General features: G+C 42.6%; 2 protein-coding genes across 4 annotated transcripts in view; one reads left to right on the forward strand and one right to left on the reverse strand.

Annotated features, from left to right (window-relative positions):
- Nucleotides 1-222: 222 nt before the first annotated feature.
- On the reverse strand, nt 223-2004 carry LOC311587969 (uncharacterized protein). Its single transcript, XM_084765320.1, has 2 exons — nt 701-2004; nt 223-600 (listed from the first exon to the last, which is right to left on the reverse strand). The coding sequence occupies exon 1, from the start codon at nt 1921-1923 to the stop codon at nt 1213-1215; it is 711 nt and encodes a 236-aa protein (XP_084621446.1). The 5' UTR covers nt 1924-2004; the 3' UTR covers nt 223-600; nt 701-1212.
- KRAS (KRAS proto-oncogene, GTPase) overlaps nt 1820-22128 on the forward strand; it is a 36269-nt gene continuing 15960 nt past the window's right edge. The window contains exons 1-5 of one of the 3 annotated variants that reach the window (XM_084765322.1): nt 1820-2004; nt 3271-3337; nt 5241-5362; nt 19454-19632; nt 21634-21793. In XM_084765322.1, coding sequence (XP_084621448.1) covers nt 5252-5362; nt 19454-19632; nt 21634-21793 — 450 coding nt within the window. In that variant the 5' untranslated portion in view covers nt 1820-2004; nt 3271-3337; nt 5241-5251. The remainder of the gene's footprint in view (nt 2005-3270; nt 3338-5240; nt 5363-19453; nt 19633-21633; nt 21794-22128) is intronic. The other 2 variants (XM_084765321.1, XM_084765323.1) reach the window with 2 other exon arrangements.

The raw sequence follows: 22128 nt of genomic DNA on the forward strand, positions 1-22128 counted from the left end.
GAAGGTGACCTCGTGAGTGGGAAAGCCGACTGCAGAGGACGGTAAAGGCAGACGCTGATGGGTTTAAAGAACCTGTAAGGATTTAGTTAGTAAGGATTTAGATTCAGGGTGCGTAAAGAGGCTGCCCAGACTGTTCGTTCAGCATTTCGTGTCGTAACTGACTGTCTTATTTGTGTCAGAACTGTTACAGGTACTAGAAATTAAGCAGACAGACAACCAAGCCAGAGTCCTCACTCTCCTGGAGTTTATTCTTTGGTGGGGAAAATATAATCCTTAAGGAAAAAAAAAAAAAAAAAGAGCCAGGCAGCCTTTAAATCCCAGCAGTCGGGAGGCAGAGGCTGGAGACCACTGTGGGTTTGCTGTCAGCCACTCATAAAGAGGCCCTGTACCAAAACAAACAAAGAAAATGAAAATGAAGTACTAAGAAAGATTAAATGGTGGTAAGTATTCAGGGACTGAGGGTACTGAGGAAGCTCTCACTTAAGAAAAAAAAAAGAGAGAGAAAGTAGAAGGGTAGTGCTGGAGACTGCGCAGAGAGATGATCAGAGGAAGAAGCCAGTCTCCTCTCCTCGAGAGCAGCCAGGAGTCCGCGTGAATGCACTGAAAAAGAAAGGTGGGGTACTTCAGAAAAGGAGGAAGGTGGGGTAGCAAGCAGTGTAAGGCACCGCACGATTTTAGAAGAATTTTGCTTTTATGTTACTTGGAATGTGAGGCACCAGGGAGGTCGAGGCAGAGGGATCGGCTGCCAGTTGGGCTCCTTCCTTCAGCTTAGCAGTGTTGAGTGTGGAATCCATCTCTTCCTCCCTGAAGGTCTTTCTTCGGCTGTGAAATAGCGGAGGTTGATTCTAACTCGTGAGGGGGTTGTGATAATTAAATACGGTATGTGCAAAACATTTAGCAGTTACTTGACATGGAGTAGGCACATTCTTTCCTGCGCTGTCTTCCTCTTGTTTCCTGGGCCTCCCACCTGGTGCTAGGAGGGAGAGGTAAGAGGTGTTGGAGGAGTGGCAGCCTGGCTAGCTGACATCACTTCAGAGATGGAGTGCAACAGTTTCATGGGTGGCTGCTGATGTGGCTTTGCGGACCGTCTCTGGTAGGTGGGCGCAGGCCCCGGCTCTCCAGGCCTCAACTGATGGAATTTTCTAGCTAGTGCATCAGCAGTCATCTGGGAAATGTATGTTTAATTGGCCTCCCTGTTTAACTCTGTGGATGTTAACCTCCAAGTCGGGAGGGGTCTCCGCAGATCTCGCCTGTGGAGCAAGGGCACGTCCTACAAACCAGCTCTGCGTGCGGTCTCCGGGGCAGAAGGGCAGCCTGGTCTACACAGAGAGACCCTGTGTCAAAACAAAAGGGGAGCCCCGGGTTAGAAGGCTGCAGGCTGCAGACCGGCCTGCAAAGCGCGGCCGAGGAGGACAGCGGTGGGGTCCGCCCCCAGCTGCAGCGCGCGCCCGCGCCCGCCCCAAGAGCCCGGAGGAGCCCCGAGGAGTAGCGGCCAGCCGCGTGCAAGCGGCAAGGCGGGACGATCAGAAACGCGAGCCCGAGGTCGGGGGTCCCAGAGGGCGGCCGCCCTCTCGGCACCGCCCTCGCACGCCGCCGCCCCGGCCGCCGCTTCCCGCCCTCGCGGCCCTCCGCTCTCAGCGTGCGGGCCACTCCCTCCCTGCCTTCCTCCTTCCCGCGGGCGCGCGCGCTTGGCCGAGGCGGCGCGGAGCACCGAGCGCGTCGATCGGCCTGCTCCCTGCGCGCGCACGCACGCACGCGCGCGCGCCCTCCCGCCCGCCGGGCCCATCGCGCGTTCCGGGCTCGATTCGGCAGGCGGCGGCCGCGGCGGCTGAGGAGGCATCGCTGTGGCGGCGGCTGAGACGGCAGAGGAAGGCGGCGGCGGCGGCGGCGGCGGCTCGGCCCGGAGTCCCGCTCCCGCGCCATTCGGACCCGGAGCGAGCGTGGCGCGGGCCTGAAGGCGGCGGCGGGAGCCTGAGGCGCGGCGGCTCCGCGACGCGGAGAGAGGTAGGGCGCGGGCGGCGCTCCTGGGCCGCTGCCGGGTGCGGAGCTCGGCGCGGCCGGGCGGGGCCGCGGCGCTGAATGAAGCCGGCTCGGGGAGGCGGGCGCGGGGCTCCGAGGCCGGGCGGCCGCCGCTTCCTGGACCGGGAAGCCTCCCTTCCTCCTCCTCCTCCTCTTCCTCCTCCTCCTCCTCCCGGCCGCGGCCGCCCCTCCGCGCCGCCCCGGCCTCCGCTGCACCCGGCATCCGCGCCCGGCTCAACTTGTGGGGCGCGCGGGCTGCGCGGGGACGCTATCCCCTCCCCACTGCAGCCCCCGGGCCGGGCTGCGGGTCCCCGGGGAGGTCGCGGCGGGAAGTGCCCGGACCCCGAGGCTGGAGGTCGCTGTGGTTCTGGGGGGGTACGGTGTCGTGGGGGGGGGGCACGCGCCTGCCGCCGAGTTCGCGACCGCTCCCCTCCCCCACGCTCGTACGGGCTGTGACATTGCCGCGGCCACAAAGGAGGAGGTGGAGGTAGGGGTGGCGGCGGCGGCAGAACAGGTGGCCCACGCCCTGCGCGGAAATCCCGCGACCCGCGGTGAAAGGCAGAAAAAGTTAACGCCGCCAGGTCCGTGTGGCTTTGTGTCGCGCCAACACCGGGGAAGCGGGCGAGAGCCGAGGCAGGGGGCTGCCCCTGAGTGGAGCGCAGGCAGCGCAGCTCGCAGGGCTTCAAGTTTGAATCGCCGCCCGTGCTGGTCGCTCAGCCGGGCGGGCTTGTCCCTTGTCCCTTCCAGAGCGACTCGGTTCACTCACGGTAGCCTTCGGGCGGGCCACCGAAGCCCTCTCAGGCCTGGGTCACAGCCCAAGCCCTGAGCCAGCCTCATTAAAGCGTGATTATCCTCAAGGCGAGGAATTAAAAACAGAATGGCATGTTGTGGTGGAAAAGTCGCCTGAGAAGAAATCGGAGAGAAAAAGTCTGTTCGTAGTGATCACTTTGGAGCGAACCCTATGGCTGGTGTCACTCTTGAGGGAAGGGCCACCTTGCTGCTGCCCCTGAATGTGGTGGACAGTAGTCAAATACGCTAGAAGGGGATATATGTAATTTGAAACTGGGTATCCACAAGCATCCTTGGTTTTATGAGATGGCAGACAGTAACTTAATTTTACATATTTTTTTAAAAAGCAAAATTATTGGAATCTAGTCCCAGTCACGCCCCTTTACTACCTTTTGTAACTGGGTGAGGGGGACTCTTTCCAACTTACAGTTTTCCTTGACTAAGACTTCTTTTTTTTCCTAGTGGACTTAAACATTACTGGGTCTTAAAAACCTGAATCAAGAATTTTTTTCTCAGCAAAAACTAGTGTGTAAGTAATTACCAGGAGATGTTTCTGTAATCAGACATGATTCACTATCTGTCCACATGAAACTCTTAAGTTAGCCAACATTTTAGTCCAGGACTCCTTCAAACCCGCTAAAAAACTACTGAGGGTCTCAGAAATCCTTGGGGGAGAGCATGCCAGTATTTACTACACTAGAAATAACAATTTTTTTTTCAATTCATTCAGAACTAGGAATAAAATGTCTATTGGTAACATGAATGTATTTTTAATGAAAAATAACTTTTCTAAAGCAAAATAAGAGAGTGGCATTGTTTTACACATTAGCAGCCTGTTTAATTGTGTCTTCATAGGAGATAAATGTATCTTTCATATCTGCACGTACATTCTTTTTACTGTGAGCTTAGAGCTTAGAGAGCCACCTGTACATAAAAGTGTAGAAAGAAAGCTCAAAAACAATTGCTATTAAAAAGGCTTTAACCTCTTGTTCCCTACCACACACAGTCTTAGGAACCCAGTGGGCAAAGGTCACATTTCCACATGATTCTTTCCACCTAGCCCATGGTCTACATTTGCCACGGTCCACACTTGTTATAAAACCTGAAGGCAAACAGGTAAGTTAGGTTAGTAATGGCTCCCAGATGGCCCCAGTCAGGCAGCAAGAAAGGACAGGTGGGGCGGAGTATGGTGGGAGCTGCCTGAGGCGCTGCTAACAGCGGTATACAGGTTGAGGAGGACAGTGTGTTGGAAAAACAAACTGCATTGTTTTCTCTCGGTGCCTGTGTGATAATTCTTGGTCACCAATAAGTAGGCTGCGTGATTGTGTTTATTTACACTACAGACACACATATTAACCTGGAACTACTTATTCTATAATAAGTAACTGTAGCTTTACTGCCATTCTTTTGCATCCATATCTCCTTATTTGTAATAATATGTGTTATATGAGGGAAAGGAGATAAAATTAACATACTCGTTTTTATTTGGGGATTGCTAACTGTGTGAATTGCCAGTGCTTGTTGTGCCAGTTGAGAGGCAGTGGCTGTAAGCAGAGCAGAGTCGCAGGGCTTACTGAGAAACTTTTTATGTCCTTCACATTTTTCTTCTCACTAAAGGTAGTCTTTATCTCTGAATTTTATTTTTTTATTTTTCTTCTATAGAGGTACTTTTTTTTTTTACTACTCATATAGGATTATATATTATAATTGATCTGATCACAAATACCAAATTGTTATACCAAATACCAAATCTTCTACCAAATAGTTAATCTCAAATCCTTAAAACTCCTACTTTCTACCTTTGTTTTCCCCACAGATACTTTATAGTTGAAAATGTCATCAAATATTATCTTTATTTGCTTCACTGTCTAATTTTTTCTTTCCCCACAATAATTCAATTTTGACACCAGGCTCCTACTTTGCGGCCTATCATGGGAGAACTACCCTGAAGGCTTTAAAACAGGTTTTTACAGCTATGGCCTCCAACCAAGATACTCCTAGGCTTCCTATTTCTGACTTTTAAAATCTAGGCAACAAGAACTGTTGCAAGGGTAGGTGCTGGGATAGCTGTCAACAGGCTTATGCGGTGTACGCAGGGTGGAGCCTGCTGGGCCAGGTGCGTGGACCCAGTCACGCCATGATGCATTCCTTTGAGAGCCAGTAGCTGCTGCAGCACAGTCATCTGGCTGTGTGGATGCAGCCAGCTGAATGATACAAGATGACAGAGCTGGGGTCCCTACATTCTTACTAAGTGTGGATGAGGAAAGTTGTAAGGGAAGCGCAGCTTCCCTGTGTGCATCTGCAATCACAGAGTTTCAGAGCACCTTAGAGTTTACACATAAAGGTGGGTGTTAACATAGCAATAACATACGTGGTAATCTTGTGTGAGACATGTTCTAATTCAGTTACATTTCTATTATTTTTATTATAAGGCCTGCTGAAAATGACTGAGTATAAGCTTGTGGTAGTTGGAGCTGGTGGCGTAGGCAAGAGTGCCTTGACGATACAGCTAATTCAGAATCACTTTGTGGATGAATATGATCCTACGATAGAGGTAAATTTTGCTTTAATATTCTACATATGATTTGTGAAAGACAATCATCCTTTGTATAGAAAAGATATCTGATCATTTTTATAGTTACTAGAAAATTATATTGAAAGTTATTTCAATTATATGTGATGTCCTTTAGTTTCAAGGCTTTAAACTTAGGTAACCATAGATGCAAGGAACCCACTTGAGAGACTGTCACCAAGAATAAGGTCCACGGTGCCAGCTGTGTCTTTGTATTTGCATTTTGATAAGTGTATCTCATGGGTCTGTGAGAGTTAGAGTATAGCTTTGCATTTGATCTGTACCTGAAAGGTTTTGTTGTTGTTTTATGTTTGGTGCCTTTGAGACAGGGTCTCACTGTGTAGACCAGGCCAGCTTTGAATTCACAGAGATCCATCCCCCTGCCTCTGCTGCCCAAACACTGAGATTAAAGATGTGCACCCCTGTGCCCAGCACAAGTTAGTCTTTTGGATGTGTTTTATCTTTATGAGTTTTTTAGAATTTTGATGTAACAAGGAGAAATTTTGATTATACTAGAAAAATAGAATGATTTGATTGAATTTTTCAAGCTTAATAAAGTTTGATCAGTAAGGTCGTTAGGATTGTTTTCAGACATTTTTCATTTCATAAAATCTTAACTAGTTAAAGGCCCACTGCTAAATAATAGAAGTAAAACCTGGAAGAGATCCTGAAAAATCAGGTAGTATATCCTAATATCCTATTGCTGGCAAAGGTTTAAGGTTTCCAGACCAAAGACAGGTTCAGTATGCCCAGAAGACCAGCTGGAGGGGCTAGTCTTTAACTGTGCTTGTTAACTCATTTTTCACAAAGTTCCATAGAGTATGTTTATGTGTAATCTAAATATATTAAATTTAACATCAGTGAAGCGTGAAATAAATGTTACCTTGCCTTTGAAATAGCCTTTATTGTTAGATTATTTCTTATGCATCTTTACTGCAGTGTGAAGACATCCTATCCCTAGCTTTTATTCTTTGTTGTTATGTGCCATTTTTAGTTTTTGGAGGTAGGGTCTAATGTACCCCGAGGTGGCCCTTCAGGTGCCGAGGCCTAGCATGGCGTCATGATGATCCAGCTTCTGCCCTGTGAGTGGCAGGGCTCCACTGCACGCTCATTCTAGGCTGTGCTGGGGAGTCAAATCCAGGTCCTCCGGCACGCTAGGCAGCCTTCTACCCACCAAGCGACACCCCTATTTGATGTACCAATTCAAGAAGAAAAAGAAATGAGTTCTAAAGAATTTTCTAGAGCTTCAAGTAGGTCACAGTGCCCTGTTACGAGTCTGTTATGTCTTGAGGAGACAATGTGCTGTGATGGGTTTTGAGGGCACTGGTGAGCTCGGAAAAATGTTTATGTAACTTAGAACAGTGAAGGTTGATTAAATAACTGCTGGGAAGTGTCAAATAATTTTGGGAGTACACCACCCTCCAAAAAGATTTGACTTAAACATACAAATGACTTTTATTTGCTTTCTTTTGTTCTTTTTTCTTTGTTTTTCAAGACAGGGTCTCTCTGTGTAGCGCTGGCTGTCCTGGAACTCACTCTGTGTGCCAGGCTGGCCTCGAACTCAGAGCTCTGCCTGCCTCTGCCTCCTGAGTGCTGGGATTAAAGGCGTGCGCTTTCTAAGTTTAAGAAGTTGCATTTGTGAAGTAGAGCTCTGTGTACCAGTCTTCATACATTTGACAAGTCAGTTCAGTGCTGGGCGTAGTTCTGCTTCTTTCTTTGAGGAAGATTAAAAAATTCACCTATTCTGATTGGTATCGTAAACCCAAGGTTGCTTGGCGTGTTCTACCATTGAAGTCAGTGTCCAAGGACGTTTTACTAGACTGCGTGGTGTGAAGTGTAGAAGTTTTCCTGGGATTTGGAAGGTGATTTCAGCAGAAGTAACCCCCATTTTCCTTGAAAATCTGAGGGATTCCGTTGTGCTTTCTGCATCAGGTCATAAAGCTTCATGAATATTTAGAGCACGAGGTCAGAAATGTAGGTGCATGATAAAGTATAGCGTAAGAAATTCAAACTTGCTGACATGTACTATGCACCTCACAATCCATTCTGTAGAAGGAAGGTAGGAAAAGGTTATACATTTACATTTCTAATCCTGAGCATGATTTCTGTCAAGCCAGAAGACTTGACGATGGGGAGCACTGATAACCTGTGAACTTTGACCCTGATGGTAGGTTAGCCATCTGTAGGGAAGTCTCAGAGGTTGTCCTTCTCTCACAGGCTGTGGTGAGTCTGAGCAAACTGACATTGTAGTCTCTTGGTGTGCTTCCCCTGTAAGAAGGGCAAAAGAACTGACCAAGACTTGATGGAATAAAGATGCCAAGTTCCTACGGTTACAAAAAGCTTTGATTGATGAAAAATACAGTCAGAGAGAAAATTAGAAAGAACATGCAAGTTAAGCCTGGTCTGAGGCAGGGGGATTTCTAGTTCAGGCCCTGCCTGGGTTACAGAGCAGTGCAGGGACAGCATGACCGTGTTGTAAAGTGAAACATAAAAGAAGGGCTAGGGATGCAGCCCGTGATGAAGTGCTTGTACTTCAGACTTCCATTGGTCTCTATGTTTAAAATATGGCAGGAAGTTTTTTTTTAAGTTAAATGATAATACCATTAATATTTTTTAGTGATTTAGAATTTGTGAAAAATTATCCTAGGAGATAAGAGTAGTCATTGCTTCTTTTATCTATAAACTTGTGAGGTATTCTTACTTGCCCAAGGATATTTAGCTAATTAGTGGTAAGACTAAATTTAAACTTTGTGAGAACAAGTGATATTTGCACTATGGTAAGTGAACAAGTAGCTGTCTTTGAAAAATACTTAGTAATCTTCTAGACTCTTCAGCCGAATACTGTAATTTGAATATACTAATGACTGCTTTATGGCAGATACACAATAGAAAACTAAACAAGTGTGACCATAAAGCATGTTAATACTGAAGACAGTATACATGAGAATCACCTTGACTTCTGTTCTGAAGTATGTTCATCTTTTATGGTCTACAAAAGTTTTTCAAAGAAATCATTAACTTGTTAGTGGGATTTGGTTATTATACTCACATATGAAGTCCCCAAACAATACTCAACTAGAAAGAGCAAAGAAAGAACTAGGCCAGAATGTCAACAGTTCTGAGTTAAAAGCCTGTGTGCTGCTCTGGAGCTTTAAACACTGCTAAGGTTATCAAATTCATGCCCCAGTGGTATTTTATTTTGGTTTTCAAGTATGACATAGATTTGAAGTTCATCTTTTAAAAGTTAGGTTACTATGCGTTATGTTATCTTACTCTGAAGTTGTATTAAAACAGTTCGGCAGCTAGGTGGTGGCGGCCTACGCCTGTGCAAAGGAGGCAGAGGCAGGTGAATCTCTGAGTTGGAGGCCAGCCTGGTCTACAAAGTGAGTCAAGGGCAGCCAGGCTACACAGAGAAACCCTGTCTTGAAAAAAACAAAAATAAAAAACGGTAACAAGAAAACATTTTGACTTGAAAATAATCTTATTTTAAAAGCAGTTTTGTTTTAGGAAACCTGTCTGCCCTTGTCTTATAAGGCTTTGGCCCGCTCTTCGTCATTTTGTGAGTGCCCTCTACTGGTGACTGGCTTGCTCTGATAGTGCACTACAAAGCTCAAGCTATAGATACAGCTCGTGCCTATGTCAGTTTATAAACCTATCAGTGTTACTTGGGAGCATTCTAGTAACTCATAGCTTTACATTTTTCCCTGGTTTTTGTTTTTGTTTTGGTTGGTTGGTTGTTTGGTTTTCTGAGACAGAGTTTCTCTGTGTAGCCTTGGCTGTCCTGGATTTGCTTTATATATCAGTCTGGCTTCAAACTCACAGCAATCCGCCTGCCTCTGCCTCTTGAGTGCTAGGATCAAAGGTGTGCGCCACCACTGCTGGCAGCTTTCAAGTTTTAAATAGGTTTTACTCTGCTAGTATACAAAGATTACTGCGCACATTCTACTTAGGCCTAACTAGGTGAGTGCACTTAAAGGAAAGGGGCAGAGTCGGAGAACCCAAGATGCATTTCTTTTTGTGACTACTGGGTGGATTTAGCTTGTTGGATGAAAAGACTAAAAGCTGCAGTATGCTCTGAATGTGCTTGCTGTGCTGTGGGGCCACTTGATGGACTTTGAAGCATTGTGGGTCAACAAACGATTCTAGGAAGGATTTTCAAAATGACAGATTGTGAAGGTTCTCATTTTGTAGATTAATTGTGGCATAGTTGAATATTAAAAAAAACCATAAAATTCAGGGAGTGTATTTAGTATTGAGTATTTACTTAATAATCATTTATTTAGACCTGAATTTAAAAAAAAAAAAAAACCCTTTTGGCTGTATATCTGAGTTTTTATGACTAGATTTTATAATACCTGGAATTCTTTAATTTATAACGTATTATTCGAACCATCTTGGTCCCATGAAGTTTTCCTGAACATTAGAGATACATTGAGGAGCAAACAGGCTAGATTGTATGGTTGCTGACACCTACTCGTGTCTTCCATGTATTTTTAGGAGCAGTATTTAAGTTAGTGATCCAAGGCCTTTTATGTTGAGAGCATTAATGTCTTACCTCTGGACTGGGAATGTAGCCCCTAATAGTATTATTACCTAGCATGGGTGCTAGCTGAACTCTGGTCTTCTGCATGAGCAAATGTGCTTTTAACTGCTGAGCCACGCAGGCTCTGGTGTTATGATCTTACTTTGGTGGAGTTAGCAGCAATGGCGGTGATGAATTAGTGAGAAGAGCGCTAAGGATGGATGTAGCAGCTACCTTAGGGAATGTTTGTGAAAGTTTCAAGCCAATAAAGGCCATCATGAAGGACAGTCAGGGCAGGGACTGAAGCGGAGGTCCTGCAGGAATGCTGCTGACTAGCTTGCTCTCCATGGCTCGCTAAGCCTGCTTTCTTATTCAGCTCAGGACTACCGGCCCATGGGGACACCACTCCTAGTGAGCTAGATGCTCCCACATCAACCACTAATCAGGAAAATGTCTCACAGACTTGCCTACAGGCCAATCAGATGGAGACATTTTCTTAATTGAAGGTCCTTTTCCCAGATGCTCCTCCCTTGTGTCTAGTTGACAAAACAAAACAAAAACCTGAGCAGCACAACACTCAGACACATAAAATAAAAATAAACATTTTTTTGAAAAACATAATTTAATATTAGGTAGGATCAACATAAATGCTTGGGGAAATCTGTACAGTGCTCACTCTGGTGTTTACTGCAACAAACTTTGTGCTCAGTTTGGCAACATATACCGAAATGTAAACTGTATTCCTTTGACCAGGTAATTTACTGTCTCAGAAATGATGCTAAATGTTTAAAATACACATTTTTAAACAAGACTGCTTATTGTGGTGGTGAAGATGTATAAAACATGAAAATAGGGGCTAGATACGGCTCAGTGGACCTCAGTTCTGTCCCAGCCACCCATATTGCGTAGCTCACAACTGCCAGCAACCCCAGCTGTCTGCCATCTGATGCCTTCTTCTGGCCTTTTACATACATAAACTCAGGCACACACACATCCGCATAAAATAAAAAGTAGAACATGAAAACATCTACATGACTGCCAAGTGGAAAATTAGTGCATAATTAGTAAAATTATGGCACTTCCATGCAAGTTATATTTTCAAATTGTTGGAAATGATTAAGTAAGCTTATGTGTGCTAACACTGCAAAATGTCCATTATATAGTCTGGGCCACACACATTGTGCTGAACACTGTTTACCTAAAACTAGACATAATTACTCTTTTATCCTCTGTGGTCTCTCAGTTTTTAAAAGTGAATACACACACGTACCCTAAAGGTAAGTATACACTGTTGGGGCTGAGGAGACATAAATACTGATTTTAAAATCAGAACACTTAGGTTTTAGAATATAAATCAGATCATTTCAATTAGATTGTTCTCTTTTTAAAGTTACAATGAAGTTAACAGTATAGATGTACTCTTGGTTTAAGGAAGTTGACATCAAGGTCAGGTAGAGAGTTCTATGAAACACTAGAAGCACATTGGCATCTGTAATTACTAAAACTGTCCCCATCGTATTTCAGCCCTATAATCTTATCTCGACCCAAACAGTACTTGATGGGAGAATACCCTGTAACCTTGGGAGGTTATAGATATGTGCCTTTTTTTTTTTTTTTAAAGTTTTTTGAGACAGGATTTCTCTGTGTAACAGCTCTGGCTGTCCTAGACTCACTTCGTAGATACACCTGCCTCTGCCTCCCAAGTGCTGGGCTGCAGGTGGATGCCACCACACCCGGCTAGCCCTTTTCATTGTATGAAGTGATTTTTGTTGTTTTTAATCCTCATTTTGAATATTTGTCTTGTATATAATTATATCCATTTTTATCACTGAAAGAGCAATGGCTTCGAGTGGATGGAAGATGAAGTAGTTTTTCAAGTTTGTCCCACAAGGAAGAAAAATCCTATAGCTATCCATGGGTGAAAACTCCTGGCCCATCTCTCACTTATATTTCTGTTGTAAACACTGAGACCTGCCTATGAGGATGTCTTAGGTCCCAGTAGGGACCTGATGTTCAACATCAAAAATAACCTTTTAAGGTATACAGTCAGTTATGGCTAGTCCTTTCTCAGGGCTCCAACCATTGCTGCAATTCAGGTCCTAGAACTTGCTCCGTAGACCGGATTGGCCTCCAACTCACAGAGATCCATCTGCCTCTTCCTCCTGAGTGCTGGGATTAGAAGTGTGTGCCACCATTGCCTGGTCTTGTGTCTGACTTTTATATACATGTTTTCAGGGTTTGTCCTTGTTAAAATATTAGTACTTCATTTCTTCTAATGTCAGGGTAGTACTCTCTTGTAGACATATCATATTTTGTTGATCTATCAGTTAATGGGCATTTGAGTTTTTCTTTGGAATAATAGTTATACATTTATGTACAGACTTTTGTGTGACCATCTCTTTCAGTTCCATTGGGATTGGCCATGTTTAACTTTTTTTTTTCTTTTTGTTTTTTTGAGACAGGGTTTCTCTGTAGCCCTGGCTGTCCTGGACTCACTTTGTAGACCAGGTTGGCCTCGAACTCACAGCAATCCACCTGCCTCTGCCTCCCGAGTGCTGGGATTAAAGACGTGCACTACCATGCCTGGCCCTTGTTTAACTTTTTAAGAACCTACCAAGTCACTGTTCACAACAGCTGTACCTCTCTTCTGCATTCCTGCTGGCTGCCTGTTAGGGCAGCTGTGCCAGTTGGACCAGCTAAGTGTTCGCCGGCCCCGTGCTTCTGCCACCTTAATAACGCTCTCTTGTCTCTTACAAGGGCTTCCATATTCTCTCCCCTTGTTTCTAACAGTTACTGAGGTCAGAAGTGCACTCACTGAGAACTTAGTATGGAGAATTAGTTAATTTGGTATTAGAAGACTAAAAAGACAACACTGAAAGTAATATGACAACATGAAGCAGTGGCCACCATCCCTGAGAGGCAGGGATTGCAGCAAAGATTCGGGGAACACTGCAGTTAAAAACTCCACCTATTGCTGGCACCTCTGGATGTGTGTGCTGATCTGAAGCATCTGGAAGGGAAACGTTCTCCTTTCCCACAATTTGTTAAAATGCTTGCAGTCAGCTTGGAGACTCTTACGTGCCCCTTCGTACCTAAAAGCATGTAAGAGGTGATTGGACAGGATAAAGTGCAGTGTCCTGAAGTGCAGTGTGCAGGACTCGGGAGCTAGCTTCTGCACGAGCGCCCTGTTTCAGCCCCTGCTGCTGACCTTCATTCCCACTAAGCTAAGATGAATTGAACGCTTTGGCTCTATGGTACTCAGCATGGTACTTTGTGCTTCTTGTGCGTTTCTCTGCTCCTGTCTTGAGTGGCTTTCTCTCCTTGCCTTTCTTAAGTCATATAGGCAAAGTTGGACTCTTGTACAGCAGGCACCATTACACTTTGTCCTGCTTAGTGCTAACTTCATTTCTATCTACTTAATTGCTTACTTGCATTTCTTTTCCCGTGGATCTGCTTCTTCCTATCCAGGCTGAGCTGGCTGTGATGATGTACACTTGTAGTTCTGTTGTTTGAATGGGCTGGCGGTGGTGATGCACACTTGTAGTTCTTTCACTGTGAGGACTGAGGCAGGAGGATTGTGAATTTGAGGTCAGTCTGGGCTACTTGGTGACACTGTGTTTCAGAAGAACAAACCCACCAGGCAGGAATGGCGGTTCACACCTTTGTTAATACCAGCACTTGGAGGCAGAGGTAGCCCATCTCTTTGAGTTCTAGGGCACCCTGTTCTACATAGCAATTTCCAGGACCACTTGTTTCAAGAAATAAATTAAAAAGAAAAAAAGCCCCTTTTGTTTTTGTTTCTTTTTGAAACTGCATACAGATTGAATATCTTACATGAATTTCAGTTTCTGGGATTTTTGGAACATTTGTGCAAATTTTACTGGTTGAATATCCCTAATCCAAAATTTTGGACTTCAGAAATTTTCTGCTTTTATGTTAGGAAGTTGTAATGCCTGGCACAAAGTGTGACCTTACGGATTGCTGTAAATATTTCTGGAGTACAACAGAGTGGGTAGGAGTAAATTTATAAACCTGCTTACATTCTCCACATTTCCCCTCCCCTGCAACTCATTAGAGATTTTGTAAGGGTCTTGTGTAGCCTAGTCTGGCCTTGAACTGAATTTTCTAGACTCTAACCTCAAACCCCTGCTCCTTTCACCTCAGGCTCCCAAGCGAGTTACCAGATACAGACATGTGCGACCCAGGCCAAGCCTTGGCTCCTTCATTCTGTTGTGTTGCTAGTCATATCATAGTTCTAGCTGTCTTTGAAACTGACCGTACAACCTAATAAGCAGTGGTGTGGAACATGCCATTCTTCAATGGATTCAAAATCTTGAGAAAGTTAATAATGTAAAGTGCTGGACCATCAACAGAAAATAAGTTTCATAATTTTTCCCTATAGGTGCTACTAAGCAGTGAAAAGTACTTTAATACATGTTAAGAGAACAACAAACCACTGCAAAAATAAATTCCTAAATAACACACGAGCTGATATTTCAGCAGTGCTATTTCATAAAGACACGGGCGCAGCCCGAGGTGGAGATTGAGTGAAACAGTGCCTGCAGCGTGCTTATCACACTGCGGCATGTGAGTAAGGGCTCAGTCCACATCAGCTGCCGTAATTACTGCACTGATAGTAATAGGAGTCCTTTCAATGAAAGCCAGCTTACGTTTTCTGTCTATTGTCGCCTGTCTTTCCAAGTTGCTTATTCTTAAAAATGAGCAAACTGAATATAACTGAGTCACACTGGACAACCACAGACTGTGTTCTGGCCATTGAGCTTGTCTTGTCTTGAGTGATTCCCCCACCCCAATGGTTCTTTTTTTTTTTTTTTTTTTTCTTTAAGATTTGTTTGTTTAGATGAGTGCTTTATCTGCATGTACACCTGCAGGCCAGAAGAGGGCATCAGATCACATTATAGATGGTTGTGAGCTACCACATGGTTGCTGGGATTTGAACTCAGGACCTCTGGAAGAGCAGACAGTGCTCTTAACCTCTGAGCCATCTCTCCACCTCCCTGTTAATGGTTCTACAGATAATATTTATGTTCATTAAAACACTAAAGGTAGGTAACACTTTTAAAAAGTCATACAAGTAACATAAAAAAGATAGAAAGGCATCAAGGCATAGCAGAAGTATGAAGATACAAAACCTTTTTTTCCTCAAAACCACAAGAATTTTTGCTTATCAAAACATTTTTTTAAAAATTGAAATCAAAATCTTTGTTAGTGATGAGTGGGTGTGTTCTCAGTGTTGCTTGAGAAAGTGATGTAATGCGTAGTCCATAGACTTTATGCACCAACATTTTTGTTTTTTGGGTTTTTTTTTTGTGTACTGAGTTTTTCCAAGTAGCCCAGGCTAGTATTAAACTCAGTGTAATAGCTCAGATTGGCCTCCTCCCTCTCTGGGATTACAGATGTGTGCTCAAAGCCTGGCTTTTTGTCATATTAACATTTGTACCTCATTTGATGTCACTCTTAGTGGTCCAGAATTTAAGATGCTTGAAAAACTCAGCTTTCTCAGTCTTAATCTTTTCCATATTATACACTTTCTAAAACAGTATATATTATTCTTATTGTGTCAACATTATATATGATTTGAATGAAAATGATATATTAAATTTGCTAGTATTTTATAATTAAAAATGTCTCTTATTAAAATTCATTATTTCTTTTAAAAATTTATCTTAAATTTATACTTAGTTTAAGAAGACACTTAAAAAAACTGAAAAACTGAATTGTTGGTTTTAAGAAAAACTCTCCTTGTTAACATAGGAAAGCAATAATTTCTGAATGGTTTCACATCAGATAAGCAGTATCTTGAGCATAGAATATTTCAGAGAAGTTGGTATATTCTTTTAAAACTTTGTTGTTTACATTAACATAATTCTAATTAAAATTGCATTTAGGTTTTTGTATTTGCATATATATATATGCTAAAAGGTAGCCTCTGTTTGTAGATATTTACTGATCCCTGCAATGTTTAAGACTTAGCACTGATATGTGTTGGTGAAATAGGCACAGTCCTGTTAGGTTGAAGTTCGAAGCCTGGTTGGGGTGGGCAGGCATGGCCTCAAGTAAACACACAGTTAAAACACATGGCACAAAGAACACTGGAAATGTTAGAGGAGGAGAGTGCTTCAGATTCTGTTTTTAAGATAGAAGGGGACACTGCTGAGACATGAAGCAGGTGACCTGATCTGCATTTGAGAACAGCCCTCTACTTGAAGAAAAGTCCTAGGAGGTATAGCAGTGCCTGCTTCAGACAGGACACTTGCCATGGACTAGGAGTGTCCGAGCCTGTATCTGTATGTGCACTAGGGGTGAGTAACAGCAGAGTGGTGGTGGCACCTGGGTTTATGATATATTTTGAGGATAGATAAATGGTGTAATATTGTGACCTATTATCGAATACTTATGTACCTTTTTGTAAGACCTTTTAGGATGCCTTGTTAGTATGTGACTGTCATTTTTAAGTAAGTTGTACCATTGTATCAAGGGCTGTGGACATTTGTATTGCTTTAAATAAATACAGAATTGCTTTCTGAAAGGAAAGTTCCTCATTTTATCACCAGAAAAGGTTTTGTCCCACCTGCAGTGCCCTCTTGCCTGCAGAGTGCATTTTATTTTGAAGTTTATACTACTTCACAGATGGAAAAAAATGGTGCTTTTGCTGGAGATAAAGGAATAAGGGGATAAGGGAATAATTTTCCTTTATTTGTTCTTTTGTTGTGCTGAGAGAGTTTAAGAGACTTTATTTTATCCTAACTTCCTGAGGATACCAGTAACTTTACTACCTGGTGGTGTGCCTTCTTCAAAGGCAGGAAATAACACTAATTTAAAATGTGAAATATTGGTGGTTTTCTTTGCTTTATCACTAACTAGTTTCCTTGAGGAATATTTTTAGATTGGTTGAACTTTGGTAATATGTACTTTAAGAATTGGCAGCTATTTATAATAAAGGGAAAAATTTGTTTTCAGAATACTTTAAATTTGTGAAGTTATTTTATTGGCTTACCCACAGGGATTGACAGATTTTTCTGTAATGGTTACAGTGGGTCATTATCTCATCTTTTGGGACTCTGAGTTGCTGGTTTCAGACTCACTTAAATGTGTAAAAGCTAGTTCTTGGGGCATACAAAACAGTGGGCAAGATAGATCTTGGCTTGTGGGGAAATGTGTTAGCTTTTTGTTTAAAACCTCTTGGGGCTTTAGGTTCTATGTTGATAGAGAGTTTGGTTTGGTTTTTTGTTGTTTGTTTTTTGTTTTTCGTTTTGTCTTTGTTTCCCTACTTCTTGTCAATAATATAAGATCAGAACAAAATATTTAGTGTACATATACCATTTTAAGTTAATTTATTAATTTGTGTGTGTGCACATGTGTTTGTAGTGATCAAAGAACAAATTGTGGGCATCCACTGTGTGGCATCTTGGGGACCGTATCAGGGTACCAGGCTAGTGGCAGATGCCTTTACCTGCTGAGCCACCTCTCCAGCCCTAAATACCACTTTTTGTTGTGCTTGCTTTCTTTTCAGGCCTGTGGCTTCTCCAGATCACACTTTGTTATGTTATTTATTTAGCACTTTGACCCTTAGTTTTTGTCAGGTTGCCCTGTCTTTTATGTAGCTTCTGAGGATACAGGTTGTAGTTAAAGTAACATTGCAGTGACTGATTTTTTACATAAACCCATTGATAGAAGTAGGCTGTGAATTGAATTTTATGACAACTGTATGTGGCTCTGAATTTTGCTGTCAGTATCATCAGGAAGGGGTCAAAGTGAGAGAGACTGCTTTCCCAGTGTCTTGGTGCCTTGTGTGGAATGTTTACTACAGAAACATCTTATATGACACCTGCAGAGGCAGCTGGTATTTTATGTTATTACTGTCCAGTGGGGTTTGAAAGGTTTGTAAGTTGATGGGTATGGGGCACACCTGTAATGCCAATGCCTGGGAAGTAGATGAGACCATAGCGTGGGGTGACAATTATAGTTCCATGGTAGACCATATCCTTAGTGGATCTGAACCCTGAGTTTAATCCCCAGTATCAAAAAGTAGAAGCAGAAGCTAAACCAAAAACTATCTTTAGCATAGCATTCATTACAAAAGAGAGACAAGTAAGAGCTGAGTCTCTGTAAAAGTTCCCTCAGGGCTGGGAGATGGCTCAGCAGGTAAAAGCCGTCAATCAAGCCTGATGAACTGACTTCATTATTTATAAATTAGTTGACTTGACATCTAAGTTTATCATGATTAAGAATTATGAGAGCTATTTTGTAGTATTAATATTGAATCAACTTTATTTACTATATATAATTACAAGTTTTAATCTTTAGTGTGTGTGTGTGTGTGTGTGTGTGTGTGTGTTTGTGTGTGTAAATCAAAGTTTGTCAGTGGCTAATTTTTTGGTTGTGTCAAGTCATTTATCCAGCCCAACCTTCTTTCTGGCTTTCTCCCCCTCCCCCGAGACAGGGTTTCTCTGTGTAGCCTTGACTGTCATACACTTGCTTTGTAGACCAGGCTGGCCTTGAGCTCACAGCAATTTGTCTGTCTCTGCCTCCCTGAGTGCTGGGATTACAGGCATGCGCCACTGCACCCGGCTCTCAATGGCTGTTTTTAAGTGTGCAATTTGGTGCCGTTATTATATTCACAGTATTGTGAATTATTTAGCATTATTTACATTTAGAATTTTTTTTGCTCTGTGCCCATTAAACAGCTGCTTTAATTGTCTTTCCCTCAGTTCCTGGGGGACCTCTGTTACTTTGTTTCTCTGAGTTTTCCTATTCAAGGTGTCTAATATACATGAAATGATATAATGTTTGGTGTCTGATTTATGTTACTTAGCATGTGTATTCAATAATCATCTTTGTTGTAGCCTGTTTTCAGAATATTATCCTTCCTTATGACTGAAGCATAATGTTCTATTGATTTACATAATTACATTTTAGTTATCCATTGGTAATTCAGTATGCACTTAAATTGTTTCTATGTTTTGGCTACAGAGTCTCTGCTTTCATTTCTGCATATACATATCTAGGAACTGAATTTCTAAACCATATAGTAATCCTACCTTAACTTTCAAAACCAAACTATTTTTCCATGGTACCTGTACCAATTAGCATTCCTACTAGCATGGCCTAACAATTACAAATTACAGTTTTCCCACATCCCTCCTAATATTCAAATATGTTGTTTTCTGTTTTCTGTTTGTTTTATTTCTTTGGGTGGGGTTGCATTAGGACAGGATCTCACTCTGTAGACTTGCCTAGCCTGGAACTGGCTGTGTAGACCATGCTGACCTTGAACTCACAGAGATCTGCCTGTCCTGCCTCCTGTAGTGCTTGCTACTAGTCTTCTAATGGGTGCTACTAAAGGGTGTCCCATGGTTTTGATTTGCATTTCTCTTAATGATCTCTTCAAATGCTTATTGGCCACCTTCTGTTTGGAGATTATCCGAAGTGCTTTGCCCGTTTTGAATGGCGTCTTCTCTTGCTAAATTGTTTGTGTACACCTTTTAAAAGATGCACTGTAATAATCTAGACTGTTTCTACCTCCTCAGGATTCCTACAGGAAACAAGTAGTAATTGATGGAGAAACCTGTCTCTTGGATATTCTCGACACAGCAGGTCAAGAGGAGTACAGTGCAATGAGGGACCAGTACATGAGGACTGGGGAGGGCTTTCTTTGTGTGTTTGCCATAAATAATACTAAATCATTTGAAGATATTCACCATTATAGGTGGGTTTAAGTTGAATATGAAAGTTGGCATAAGTAATGATAGCTTTCATTTATTGATTCTTTGCTAATTGTTATGCCTGTATGATCTATTTAAATTTGGAAACATTTGTGTCAAGCATGCAGAATTTCTGTTTTACAAGAATAGCTCTTAGGGTTGTAGCAGCTGCCTAACTTGTCCCAGTATGTACAGGTAGCAGTGCTGCTGGTGCAGACCGGCCTGTCTGAGGCCAGGGCCTTTGTACTCTCACCTACCCCACACTAGAAAAGTAAGGCCTCTGCCCTGCTAGATACACATAGGAATGCCAACCAAAACAGAAACCTGGGAAGATGGTTGAGATGGTGCCATTCACGTAACCTTTAAATAATCGGGTGTTATTACAGAGTTTCATTGATTGGATAAGCAGTGGCCTCAAGTGGTGTTTTAAAAGTACATTTAGATGGTGTAAGAGGTTGAAGAATTAGAGCAGTTACTGGTTTTCAAGAGCCTGACAAATGTACCTAAGATTACTTAATCATTCATGAAATGTATTTTACATTCTTTCCTTGCGGGTTTACAGTATTGATTACACTGCTTATTAGGCGCTCATCACCTGCCTGGCTGTGCCACATAACCGTGAGCTGGCCTAGTTAAGAAGTGTAGCATGCATCATTGTGAAGAGCAGTTGCCTGGGCTGGGATGATGTGCTTGGTGAAGTGCTTTCCTGTAGTATGTAAAGGTGAACTTTGTGGATAGAACTTGTGGAAACAAACCACTTCTCCTGAGCTTCCACGCAGCATCTTAGACATTCTCAGGAATTATGAAGGAATACAATTTTATTCCAAATTTAGAATTTATTTACACATTACATTGAAAGCAACACATACAAGAGACTTTATAAACAGAATACACATTGTATTTTCCTTAAGTGTTGGTCTTTTTAAAAACAATCTGTCTTCAGGGCTGGAGAGATAGCTTAGCTTGACATACATTGCTTTTCTAAAAGACTCAAGTTAATTCCCAGTATCCATGTCAGGCATCTCATAACCACGTGTAACCACAGCTACAGGGAGTTCAATACTTTTGGCCTCCGCTGGCATCTGAACTCACATGTACGTACCTTCACACACATATACATGATTAAAAGTTAAAGGTAAAAATCAGTCTTTGCAGCACTAGTCTTCCTCTCTGAATAGTACAGTAGTCCCCCTTACCCATAGCTTTGTTGTCTGACATTTCACTCATGCTCACCGAAGCCTGAAAATACGAACTAGAAATAAAGGATTTCTAAGTCTAAAATAGCTTTTATTAACAATTTTCATCTTATTAGTCTCTTACTATACCTAAACTGTTAATTAAACTATACTATTGCCATGTCCATATAGGAGAAAATAGTATATGAAGGGTTTGGTACTATCCCCAGTTTCAAGCATTTGTTCAGGATTCTCAGAATATTTGCCCACAGATAGTAGGGAATGGTCCTCTGAAATGTCAGAATTCCGTTGATGCTAATAACTTATGTTTAGGTAAAAATACATACAAACTTTTTCTTGAGACAGGGTTTCACTATGCAGCTTTGCCTGGCTGGGAAGTCGCCACGTAGGTCAGACAGGCCTGGCATTCACGGAGCTGCTCCTCCTGCCTCTACCTCCTGAGTGCTGGAATTGAAGGCGTGTGAGCCACCATACCCATTCCCATGGATGAATATAATTTCAGTTGTATACATACAAATTTACATATATTTTATCACATTTCTAAGATAATTTTAAACATAGCACTTTTGGTTTGAAACTTTAGTATCTTACTGTTGTATGTGAATGAACGCTTTCTGTGGTAGTTGACATGTGTCAGTCTTTGAGTTTTGAACAGATAAGTTAGATTTTTGTCTTAGACGGAAAAAATAACTAAGAAGTAAGGAAAATTTGGCAAAATGATGGTAAAGTTTTGTAAGATGGAAGTTGAAGGTGAAATTTGAAATATTTTTGTGTTTCTTATGCTTCTGTCTCAATTTTTTTCTTCCCCAGAGAACAAATTAAAAGAGTAAAAGACTCTGAAGATGTGCCTATGGTCCTAGTAGGGAATAAATGTGATCTGCCTTCTAGAACAGTAGACACAAAACAGGCTCAGGACTTAGCACGAAGTTATGGGATTCCATTTATTGAAACCTCAGCAAAGACAAGACAGGTAGGTAAAACCAGAATGATGAAGCCTGTATTGTGCAGCGTTTCAAATGACTGTAACCACTAGTCTTAACTTCCTAACGGCATCACTGCGGGGAGGGGTATGTGTGCTAGCACAGCTGTTGCTATATGTTAATCATTAATTCTTCTCTATTATCCTAACAGAAAATAATGTTTGTGTGGCAAATGTCTTCTCTTGAGTGTGCAGTGCTTCTTAATCCAGGGACCATGATATTACTTTGGATCTCTTCTCCCCCTCCCCTCCCCTCCCCTCCCCTCCCCTCCCCTCCCCTCTCTCCGCCCCCCATCCCTCTACCTCCTCTATACAAGGTCTCTCTG

This window comes from Acomys minous (genome assembly GCF_964271855.1).
Source record: "Acomys minous genome assembly, chromosome: 17".
In the NCBI taxonomy this organism is placed as follows: domain Eukaryota; kingdom Metazoa; phylum Chordata; class Mammalia; order Rodentia; family Muridae; genus Acomys; species Acomys minous.

Bases quoted from the DNA above. Each gene is read 5' to 3' on its own strand.
- LOC311587969 (XM_084765320.1), bottom strand. From the start codon at position 1,923: ATGGCGCGGGAGCGGGACTCCGGGCCGAGCCGCCGCCGCCGCCGCCGC.